The sequence below is a fragment of the Mobula hypostoma genome, chromosome 23 (genome assembly GCF_963921235.1).
Source record: "Mobula hypostoma chromosome 23, sMobHyp1.1, whole genome shotgun sequence".
Classification (NCBI taxonomy): domain Eukaryota; kingdom Metazoa; phylum Chordata; class Chondrichthyes; order Myliobatiformes; family Myliobatidae; genus Mobula; species Mobula hypostoma.
Genome location: NC_086119.1, coordinates 60,756,341 through 60,768,612, shown reverse-complemented (window position 1 = coordinate 60,768,612; position 12,272 = coordinate 60,756,341). Strand labels below are relative to the sequence as shown.

Below are 12,272 nucleotides of genomic sequence, written 5' to 3'. Positions count from 1 at the left end.
CTCCAAAGCTCCACTTTCTCTTTGGTTCAGGCAACACAGTAGTGTAGTAATTCACGGAATGCGTTACTGCACAAGCTGTAAGATCTACATTTGACTCCCGCCACTGTGAATGCTGGTGAACGGAGTGAACCCGGGGTTGAAGCCCATATTCCTTGACAGTGGCAATGTAGGTAAATATGGAGGTGAAGGAAGAATACGACATGCTTGCCTTCATAGGGCAGGGCACAGGTGGGGCATTATGCTGCAACTTTACAAAATGCTCATTCGACATCACTTCTCCGCAGTTCTGGTCACCACACTACCGGAAGCTCCCATACTGCCACAATGAGGCCACACTCAGGCTGGAAGAACAGCACCTCATATTCTGTCTGTGTAGCCTCCAACCAGATAGCAAGAACATTGACTTCTCCGGTCATTTCTACCTACACCACCCCCCCCCCCACCGCTTTTGCATTCCCCATTCTGGCTCCCCACTTACACCTTTTCTTCTTTTCACCTGCCCATCACTTCCCTCTGATGCATATGGAGGAATTTAAGGTGGGGGATTATATGGGAGGCAGGGTTTAACAATGTGAGCCAAAGGGCCTGTACTGTGCTGTACTGTGTATGTTCTATGATGTCCTCCTTCCCTTACTCACGATCTCCTCTTTTCTCCCATCAGATTCCTCGTTCAGTTCTTTACCTTTACCAACTATCACCTCCCAGCTTTGCTTCATCCCTCTCTCCCACCCACTGACCTTACCCTCACCTGCCAGTAGTACACCTTACCCTCCTCCCACTTCCTTATTCTGGCTTCTTTACTCTTCCATTGCAGTCTTGATAGAAACACAGAAACATAAAAAAATAGAAACATAGAAAACTTACAGTACAATACAGGCCCTTCGGCCAGAAACTTGTGCCGAACATGTCCCTACCGTAGAAATTACTTGGCTTACCCATAGCCCTCTATTTTTCTAAGCTCCATGTACCTATCCAAAAGTCTCTTAAAAGACCCTATCGTATCCGCCTCCACCACCGCTGCCGGCAGCCCATTCCACGCACTCACCACTCTCTGCGTAAAAAACTTACCCCTGACATCTCTTCTGTACCTACTCCCATGTATCTTAAACCTGTTCCCTCTTATGGCAACCATTTCAGCCCTGGGAAAAAGCCTCTGACTATCCACACGATCAATACTTCTCATCATCTTGTACACCTCTATCAGGTCACCTCTCATCCTTCATCGCTCCAAGGAGAAAAGGCCGAGTTCAGTCAACCTGCATAAGGCGTGCTCCCTAATCCAGGCAGCATCCTTGTAAATCTCCTCTGCACCCTTTCTATGGTCTCCACATTGATGAAGGGTCTCAGCCTGAATCGTCAACTGTTTATTCATTCCCATAGATGGTGCCCCACCTGCTGAGTTCCTCCAGCATTTTGTTTGTTGCGATGGCAAAGATGAAGTGTTAGAGAGAGTGCAGAGGAGGTTCATTAGGATGCTGCCTGGATTGAAAGATTTTTGTTATGGGATAGATTGGATCATTTGGGCTCAGATAAGTTGGGCACCACTTTTGTAAAGGGGAGAGATTGGATAGGTTGGGCTTGGATAGGTCGGGCTTGGATAGGTCGGGCATGACTTTTGTTACAGGGAGAGGTTGGATAGGTTGGGCTTGTTCTCCCTGGAGCAGAGGAGACTCAGGGGTGACACAGAACATAGAATAGTACAGCACAGTACAGGCCTTTCGGCCCACAGTGTTGTGCCGACCCTTAAACCCTGCTTCCCATATAACCCCCCACCTTAAATTCCTCCATATACCTGTCTAGTAGTCTCTTACATTTCACGAGTGTATCTGCCTCCACCACTGACTCAGGCAGTGCATTCCACGCACCAACCACTCTCTGAGTAAAAAACCTTCCTCTAATATCCCCCTTGAACTTCCCACCCCTTACCTTAAAGCCACGTCCTCTGGTATTGAGCAGTGGTGCCCTGGGGAAGAGGCGCTGGCTCTCCACTCTATCTATTCCTCTTATTATCTTGTACACCTCTATCACGTCTCCTCTCATACTCCTTCGCTCCAAAGAGTAAAGCCCGAGCTCCCTTAATCTCTGATCATAATGCATAATAAACCAGGCAGCATCCTGGTAAATCTCCTCTGTACCCTTTCCAATGCTTCCAAATCCGGTTCATTACCTAATATTAGATCTAGTATGGCATCCTCCTCCCAGTTGGCCTGTCAACATACAGGAATCCGTCCTGGACACACTTAACAAAGTCTGCCCTGTCTAAACCATTGGAACTAATCAGGTGCCAATCAATATTAGGGAAGTTAAAGTCACCCATGATAACAACCCTGTTATTTTTGCACCTTTCCAAATTCTGCCTCCCAATCTGCTCCTCGGTATCTCTGCTGCTACCAGGGGGCCTATAGAATACTCCCAATAGAGTAACTGCTCCCGTCCTGTTCCTGACTTCCACCCATACTGACTCAAAAGAGGATCCTGATACATTACCCACCCTTTCTGTAGCTGTAATAGTATCCCTGACCAGTAATGCCACCCCTCCTCCCTTTCCCCCCCTCTCTATCCCTTTTAAAGCACTGAAATCCAGGAATATTGAGAATATTGACCTGATAGAAGCATGTAAGATCATGAGACATAGACATCATAGATAGTCATAATCTTTTTCCATTGCAGGAATCAAAAAGGCATAGGTTTAAGGTAGAAGAAGGAGATTTCAAAGGGTATATGAGGGCAAGTTATTTTTAAACAGAGACTTGTGTAGAAATCACTACCCTGTGAGGCAGTGGAATCAGATACAATCACTGTCTTCACAGACCCTGAGACAGGGGCAAGGGGCAGGAGGAGACAATCCTAATGCAGGCAAGTGGGACAAGTGTAAATGGGCAAAAATGTCAGCACGAGTATGATGGGCTGAAGGGCCCATTTGTCCACAACTGAATTTGATGATTCCTTTCTACTTCACTGTAAAACAAATAGGTCACCCTCATCAAGGAAACCAGCCTCCCCTCTATGCGTAAAAGTGCACAAAGTGCTGGAGGAACTCAGCTGGTCAGGCAGCATCTATGGAGGAGAATAAACAATCGTCATTTTGGACTGGGGCTCTTCATCAGGTCTGGAGGACTCCCCCTCCATGAGCTCTGTCTACTCTTCTTGCTATCTCAGCAAAGCAGTCAGCACGATCAGTGATCCTGCTACCCTGGACATTCATCTTTCTTCCCTCTTTCATCAGCAGAAGAGCCAAAATCCTGAAAGCACACATCACCAGGCTAAAAGACAGCCTCTATTCCACTGTTATCAGACTCCCAAATGGACCTCTTGTACAATAAAGTAGACTCTCCACCTCACAATCCATCTCATCATAAACTTCCATTTCAATGTTTACCTGCAATGCACTTTCTCTGTAGCTGTTGCACTTTATTCTGCATTCTGTTATTGTTTGACCTTGTTCTACCTCAGTACACTGTGTAATGATTTGATCTGTATGAACAGTATGCAGGACAAGTGTTTCACTGTATCTCAGTACATGTGGCAATTCCAATTCCAATTCCGCTGCCAATATGCCAGCAGATATCCAGCCAAAGAGACAAGGTGAACAAACTGCTGACCAAGTGTCTGTCACTCTGCTGTGGCTGCCCCGTGACCCAAATGATCCCTCCCTCCCCTGTGAGAACGAGAAGGAAGGAAATGGAACCTGACAAACTGAAACACTATGCTTGCTAGGAGGGCTTGGTTTCACGGCAGTGTGCACAGGCAGTACACAGGCTGCACAACAGTGAGCAGTCTTCCAGACTTACCAGAGTACAGCAGCCCAGAGAGCCACTGGCAACAAATTCTTCCCCTCCTGTCAAATTTCCGAATAGTCTATAAACGCTACCTCACTATTCCTCTTAGGACTATTTATTTTTGTAACTTATAGTTACTTTTATGTATTGCACTGTACTGCTGCTACAAAACAGCAGGTTTCATGACAGGTCAGTGATAATAAACCTGATTCTGATCCTGTGACCCTGATTAGCTGTAAGATGTGAACAGTGAAAGAGAGGCCATACACTCACCCACACTTTTCAGTTCAGAGACTCCAGCACATTACAAAGGCTGATACCTACTCTGCACCTACCCTCCCAGAGACATGGGCTGATCCATCTGGGTTCTGGTAAACTTGACCGATATATCAGAAGACAAGTGTTGGGTCGATCCGATGTTACCTGCTTGTTGTGTCCCCATTAATAACTTTGTGTGGGACACAGAATTTCACTGGCGATGCGGGCTGACAGAAATGCATGGAGGACACTCATCACCATCATCAGGTGCCATGCCCAGTTTGAGCTTTGACTGCCATGGCCCACACACTCCTGTTTTGCGTCAAGGAGATGAATTCATTGGTATTCACTTCCAGTTCTCTGGCTGCTGTCTCCATCATCATTTGCCTTTGCCTTCCACTTGCTTTATTCCCTTCAATCTTCCCCATAATTACCGTGCATTCTAACTCCTCTTTCCTAATCACATGTCCGATGAAGTTACGTTGCCTTTTCATGATCTCATACATTATTTCTAGTGGAGTACACTGGACACTAGAAATCCAGGTAAAGTTTCAAACTGAGACATATGTCTGCAGCATAAGTGAGATCTCAGTGACATTAAATTGAACCAGTGAACCTCCTCTGGTCCCTCTCAATGCCAGTGCATCCGTTTTCTAAAAAAAAAAAGGGGCCCAAACCTGTTCACAATATTCTAACTGTTCTCTCACCAATGCCTTATAAAGCCTCAGCATTACATCCTTGCTTTTACATTCAAGTCCTCTCGTAATGAATACTAACATTGCATTTGCATTCATTACGAGAGGACTAGAATGTAAAAGCAAGGATGTAACGTTGAGGCTTTTTAAGAGCCAACTCAACCCACAAGTTAACCTTTACATATTCCTGCACGTTTACACCTTTATTCCTTCTACCACATTGCATAATACACGTCCCAACACGTATTCCTATTTGCTACTTTTTTACCTATTCACCTTCTGCAGACTTCCTGCTTCCTCAACACTATCTGCCCTTCCACCTAGCTTCATATCGTCCACAAACTTGGCCACAAAACTATTAATTCCATCATCCAAATCATTGATGTACAACATGAAAAGAAGCATTCCCAAACTAGATGCCTGAGGAACAGCACTAGTCACCGCAGCCAACCAGAAAAGGCCCCCTTTATTCCCGCCATAATCAAATGGCAAAGCAGACTAGATGGGCTCCTATGTCTTATGGACTTCCAAACCTGAATATAAATGGATGCCACACAATCTATGTAGGAACTCAACAGATCAGGCAACATTGGATGAGCTGCTGTGTTCCTCTAGCAAATGGTTTTTAGCTCCAAACGCTGGCATCTGCACTCCATGTTCCTGTCAAGGGGACAGACTGAAAAAACTAGCATTGCTCTCTTCAAGAAAACATTATTTTATTTAGCAATACAATGTGTAACAGACCCTTCCAGCCCAATGAGCTGCACTGCCCAGCAACCCTCCAATATAACCCTTACCTAACAGCACAATTTACAATGACCAATTCATCTATTCACCAGTAAGTCTTTGGAGTGTGGGAGGAAACCCATGCAGTCACAGGAAGGATGTAGAAACTTCTTAGACCGCAGTGGAATTGAATTCCAAACTCCAATGCCCCGAGCTGTAACAGCGTCATACTAACCACTATGCTACCATGGTGCCCCATTGCGGGGGAATCTGACTGAGGAACAACAGTATGGAGAGAGTAGACAGAAGCTTCCAACTGGTGGATATGTCAAGAACCAGCAACACTGAATGAAAGTGATTGCCCAAAGACCCAAGGAACAAGTTTTTATTAATAAAGGAAGTGGTGAGGTGTGGTGTGGTGTTGGATTGCTTTACCAGGCACAAGCAGATCAATCATCACAAATCCACACTCCTTTGTTTGGCCAAACCTAGATTGTTTGAGAGTCAGTTAATCCCGGAGACGGCCTGTCCTATGTTTGCAGGCCTGCGTGTGTATAAGGTGGTGGTGGTCATCATCGTTGCCGTTCTGCTGAACATTATGCGCATGCTATGCTGGTGCTGGAATGTGTGGCGATACTTGATTGTGTTGGTTGTTAATGCAAATGACACACTTCACTGTATGTTTTGATATACATGTGATAAGTAAATCTGAATCTGGACGTGGTACTGTGCTGGTTATGCTCCAGTTCTCTTGCGGTCAAACCAATCAGACAAAGAATACAAATAAGACAAAGATGCTGGAATCTGGAGCAAGAAGCAAACTGCAGGAGGAGCATGCTAATGTCTAGGTCAAGGGGTCCTCTCTCACCCTATTGACACAATGGGACAAATGGCTTCTTCCACTGCTGCAAGTTTCTCATTCAAAGACCAAAGCTCTGATATATTTACTGGAAATAAAACACAGGCGCTCACTAGATACTTAGTAGTAAACCTCAGGGTTCAGTAACTATGGTGTGATACAGCACAGAAACAGGCCCTTCATCCCAACCGGACCATGCTGACCAAGCACCCATATACACTAATCCTACACGAACCCCATTTAATTCCCCAACATTTCCATCCACCCTCTCCAGTTCTCCCACTCATCTACATAATAGGATCAATTTATAGAGGCCAATTAATCTACCAACCTGCACATCTTTGATGTGGAGGAAACTGGAACACCCATGGAAAACCCAAAATACATACAAATTCCTCAGAAGACACCAGAGACTGACTGGACTTTGCTTTATATTAGTCTTAGCGCTTACCCTGTCTATACCCTTCACTTTTCCCCTCATTCTCCTATGCTTCAGGGAATAAAGACCTAACTTATTCAACCTTTCCTCAAATTCAGGTCCTCAAGGGCCAACAACATCTTTATAAAACCGTGGCACTCTTTCAATCTTATTGATATCTTTCCCGTAGGTAGTTGACCAGAACTACACCCTGAATACACAGACTGCTTTAATTGGATTTGTGATGCAGGAATAGTAACTATTGACGACTGCCTCATTATGTCAAAATTCAAGCAACAGACTCAACCCCCGCCGTAATCACCCCAACGCTGTCTGGGACACCACACTCCACCCAATACTTCCAGCTGTGGCAACCCTGAGGCAGGGTTTAAATCAGGGAAGGAATGTGTTGCATACCTGTCGACGTCAGTCTCTGGCAGGAGATTATAGCAGCCTTCGGTGTAATCGTTTTGCAAGCTTTGCCGGTCAGGAAAGTAGTCTGTAGTGAGTGGCAAGCAGGCAGGGGTGGTGAGAGACTTCCAGTCCACTCCCACTGTGCAACAGAAACTAGGCACTACAGGAGGAGCAGACAGCATCAGAACTTCAGCGTGTCAGAAAACCATTGGGACACCAAATTCCAGGAAAGGAGGAACAGGTGGGGGTGGGGGGGGGAGGTGGAAGATAAAGCCATCGATTGAACAGCAAGGAAGAGTGAAGAGAGAAAAATAAAAATCAGCTGTTAAAAAAATTCTGGTATTCAAATTTAACATGCACTTATTCATACCGCACAAAATTTGACAGCAATATCACAACACGAAGTGAACACATTAGTAACTGTTAAACACAAATTAAATGGGTAGTTTGCAAAACAAAGGATAGGATCATTTGCTTGCTGATTTTATTTTTTATCTATTAAATATTAGCAGGATTGGAGTCACTAGGATCAGTGAAGTTTCATAGTACAAGGTATATTAAACACACACAATACAGGCAAAGGAGCTGAATCACATACCATGCCACTAAGTCTCAGAGAAGGATCACGCAGACAAAGAAAAAAAAGAGCAGAAATCAAAAGTGGGAAATAAAATGAAACAGGCATGAGATCCAGTAATGTCTAACACTAATGGTGGCAAATACCTCCCACTGCAATGGGAGCCACTTCAAAGCTTGTCTTGTTCGTTCCTGTCCAAGTGGCTCCCTAACTGCAGCAGAGGCACAAATGTTTACTGTTATGCTGTTGTTTACATTGTAAATACATGCTGCACATATATATGTGCACATTCTATTCCACATCCATAATTCAACTTCTAACTTTATTTTTATATATTTCCTTATTCTTTGTAATTGTTGAACGTTGCTGTTTTTTTGTTATATGTCACACTCAGGCCAAAGCATCACAGCAAGCACCACAGTAAATGTATATGCTGAATAAAAGTGATCCTTGTTGGGTACCAAGTACCTGTCCTTCTCATTGCAACAAGGTGACCATTACAATATAATTTTACAAGGTTCTGCTCGAGTTATACAGCATAAAGGTCAGGCTGTGGTCTGTACAGTGTTTGGTTTTGCAAATTTATAAATGCTTAGACCAAGCCAACGTTGTTCACTCTTTACAACTCTCTTCCCTTTTCCTCGAGGTGATCTTTTTTTGTCACAGGCACGAGCGATATTCATGTCTAGTGAGCCTGGACCAACCATGTTCCTGTCAAGGGGACAGCACTTCAAAAATCTACCTAAGAACTTGTTTAAAAAAGGTGAGAGGATAAATCTAGTGATCACCAACTAGTTTAAACTTAATGGTGATAAAAATTCTAGATAACAGGGACAGAATTAGCAGCTACTCAGACTAGTTTGAACTGATTGAAAAATGGAGTGTAGGGTAAATCATGTCCAGCTAACCTGAGAGGACTTTCTAACAGATTAAACCAGTGAGGGTTAAGGGGAACTGGGATGTACTATACATGACCTTCTAAGACATTCAATGTGTCCCATAACAAATTTGCAATTAAGAAAATAGTCTATGGGAAAAGCGAGGAATGGACTTTCAGTTATCAAGGAAATCAAGAATGCTGATCTCCTTCCTACACATCCTCTCACCCACAGCCCACCCATTACAGCCAGGCTGGAGCAGACTCTGGGAGTGAGATCTGGCATCACTAGAGCCATAGGTCACGCAGCACAGAAATGCTACTTCAGCTTCACTCATTTAACCTAGCCAAGATGCCCATTTAAGCTAATCATATTTTCCTTTGTTTAACCCACACACTCCAAACCTTTCCTATCTAGATAGCTGTCTAAATTCTTTCTACATGTTGTTGATGTACCTGCCTCAACCTGCCTACTATGAAGAAAGCCACCTTCACGCAAACCCACCAAAGACGCAAGTTTGTGCGTTCCACCTCAGGAACTGTGAAGCCAAATGCCAACTTAAAGTATCCTGGGGTGGAGCAACACTGACGCATTGCGAGCATTACTGAGGAGTCACCCTTGACAGATGCCTCACTTTCAAGAACCACATCAGTAAGACAAAGGCAAAAGAGAGTGCACGCAACAACATCCTGAATAAGCTCATTAACACAAAATGGGGAGCAAGCTCGAAAACACTGTGAGCCAGTGCACTTGCTCTTTGCTATTCCACTGTCAAATATGCCTGCCCTGCATGGGAAAGATCTACTCATGCCAAGATGGATGCCATTCTGAATGCAAGCTGCCAACTTATCACAGGTTGTTTAAAACCAACAAACACCAACAGCCTATATCCTGACGGGTATCACTTCCTCTGATACAAGAAGAACAGTAGCCAGCAAGAAAGAACGACTCTGTCAAACATCAGATGACAGGCACCCTCTACATGGTCACACACCTACACCCAGCCGCCTGAAGTCAAGGAAGAGCTTCATGAACAGTGTTGTTCCATTACAATCAACCCCATCTGAAGCCCCCATCGCCTTGTGGAAAAACCGGCTCGCCAGTCTCAAACAACCCCCAAGGATGGAAATTGCACCGGGTGAAAGCCTTCTCCCAGGAGCTAATTGCAATTGGGTAACCTGGAAGTGCCTTAACAGACTTAGGACTGGGGTAGGTCATTCAAAGGTGTCACTAAGCAAATGGGGACATACAACCAGCCAGACAACTTGTGAATGTGGAACCGAGCCACAAACTATGCAACATCTCCTGCAATGCTTATCGCTAGAGGAACCCTGTACTGTTGCAGATTTTGCCGAATTCAACAACAAGGCGCAATGTCCAGTTCTGGCTGGGCCATGTATAGACTCTCCGTGGACACAACAAGAGGAAGACCTGACTCAACCACTTCGCTGGCTGCTCATTTCATATAGACACCACTGTCTGGATGAAAGGTGCTGCTCAGGTTTCAATTAAATAGCTCCCCTCTCACCCTAAACTAATGGCCTCTTGTTCTTGATTCTCCAGCCCTATAACTATACCTTCCTCGAACAGTTCCTTCAGCTTGTTTCACCTACCGTGTGGAAAAGTTGTCTCTCAGATTTGCTTTAACCCTTTCCCTTCTCACCTTGAATCTGTGCCTTTAGTTTTAGACACTCCATTCTGGAAGAAATAAAGAGTGACTATCTGCCTAGTCTAAGGCTGTCATAATTTTATAAAACTCTATAAGGTTTTCTGCTCTGTCGCTTGTCTGCTGTTGTTGTTTTGTCGCTGTATTTCATTTCGTTGTGTATAAGACTGAGGGTCTTGACGAAGGGTCTCGGCCAGAAACGTCAACTGTACCTCTTCCTAAAGATGCTGCCTGGCCTGCTGCGTTCACCAGCAACTTTGATGTGTGTTGCTTGAATTTCCAGCATCTGCAGAATTCCTGTTGTGTACAGCACTCCAGTTGAGCCCATATAGTATTGTGATCATGGCTATAAGACTGAGACAAAGCTTGCTCAATTAAACAAGTCTTTTGCTAAAGCATGCATTCACTGTCCCCTCAGACAAAGCAGCAAAACACTGACAACACTCTCAGAGCACAGACACACCTCAGAAGCAGGGACACAATTGGAGTAAGACAACTGCACTGTACCAATTACCTTACATGAAACAGAGTTTTTTTCACCAAAATAGAAAGCAAGGAAATATGAAAAACACTCAGCGGGTTGTGGGAAAGAAAATGAGATACCATTACAGGTTAGAATCATTATTCCAAGTGGTAATGCTGCTTCCCTTCACACCTGTTTAGTGTTTCCAGTATTCTCTAGTTTTATTTCAGATTTCTAGCATCTGTAGTTTCTGTCTGATGCTTCACTTATCCAAATATCAGATCAGTGAAAAGCCAACTTTATTCTCCAGGATGAAGCAAATGGGTATACGGTGGGGCTAGGGAAAAGGGCTAATGTATTAACGCACGCTGTTCCAACCCGTGTACCACAGTGCGATGCACACTGTTCTCACACGTGTACCACAGTGTTAATGCACACTGTTCTGATTGGTGTATTGCAGTGTTCATGCACACTGTCCTGACCCGTGTACCAGTGTTAATGCACACAGTCATGACATGTGTACCACTGTTAATGCACACTGTTCCAAGCTGTGTAACATAGCGTTAATGCACATTATTCCGACCCGTGTACCACAGCGTTAAAGCACGCTGTTCCCACACACGTACCACAGTGTTAATGCACACTGTTCCAACCAACGTATCACAATGTTAATCCACGCTGTTCCAACCCGTGAACCACAGTGTTAACGCACACAGTCCTGACCCTTGTACCAGTGTTAATGCACACAGTCATATGTGTCCCAGTGTTAATGAACACAGTTCCGACCCGTGTTCCAGAGTGTTAACACACTGTTCCTACCCGTGTACCACAGTGTTAATGTACTGTTTCAACCAACGTACCACAATATTAACCCATGCTGTCCTGACCTGTGTACCACAGAGTTAACGCATGCAGTTCAGCCGTGTACCACTATGATAATGCACTCTGTCTGACCTGTGAACCACAGTGTTACCACTCTGTTCCCACCTGTATACCAGTGTTAACGCACACTGTTCCAACCAACATCCACAATGTTAACCCGCACAGTCCTGACCCGTGTAACACATAGTTAACGGACGGCGTTCCAACCTGTGTACCACAGTGTTAATGCACTGTCTGACCCATGTACTGTACCACAGTGGATGCACACTGTTGCGACCTGCGTACCACAGTGTGATGCACAGTGTTCAAACTCATATACCAGAGTGTTAAGGCACACTATTCCGACCCATGTACCACAGTGTTAACGCACACTGTTCTGACCCCTGTACCAGTGTTAACACATACTGTTCCAACCAACATACCACAGTGTTGACCCACGCTGTCCTGACCTGTGTACCAGAGTTAACGAATGCTGTTCTGAGCCATGTGCCACAGTGTTAACGCATGCTGTTCCAACCCATGTTCCACACTGTTAATGCACGCTGTTCCGATCCGTGTACCACAGTGTTAATGCACACTGTTCTGACTCATGTACCACAAAGTTAATGCACTCTGTCAAACCCATGTACCACACTGGATGCACACTGTTCAACACTG

At 44.7% G+C, this 12,272-nt stretch overlaps 1 protein-coding gene across 11 annotated transcripts in view; it reads right to left on the bottom strand.

Annotated features, from left to right (window-relative positions):
• The window catches only part of depdc5 (DEP domain containing 5, GATOR1 subcomplex subunit), a 250,444-nt gene that overhangs the window by 102,041 nt on the left and 136,131 nt on the right, over positions 1 to 12,272 (bottom strand). For 9 of the 11 annotated variants that reach the window (XM_063031849.1, XM_063031837.1, XM_063031844.1 and 6 more), the window contains one exon: positions 7,153 to 7,336. The exons of 1 other annotated variant lie outside the window; for it this stretch is intronic. In XM_063031849.1, the coding sequence (XP_062887919.1) occupies positions 7,153 to 7,336 (184 nt within the window). The remainder of the gene's footprint in view (positions 1 to 7,152; positions 7,337 to 12,272) is intronic. One more of the 11 variants, XM_063031839.1, reaches the window with a different exon arrangement.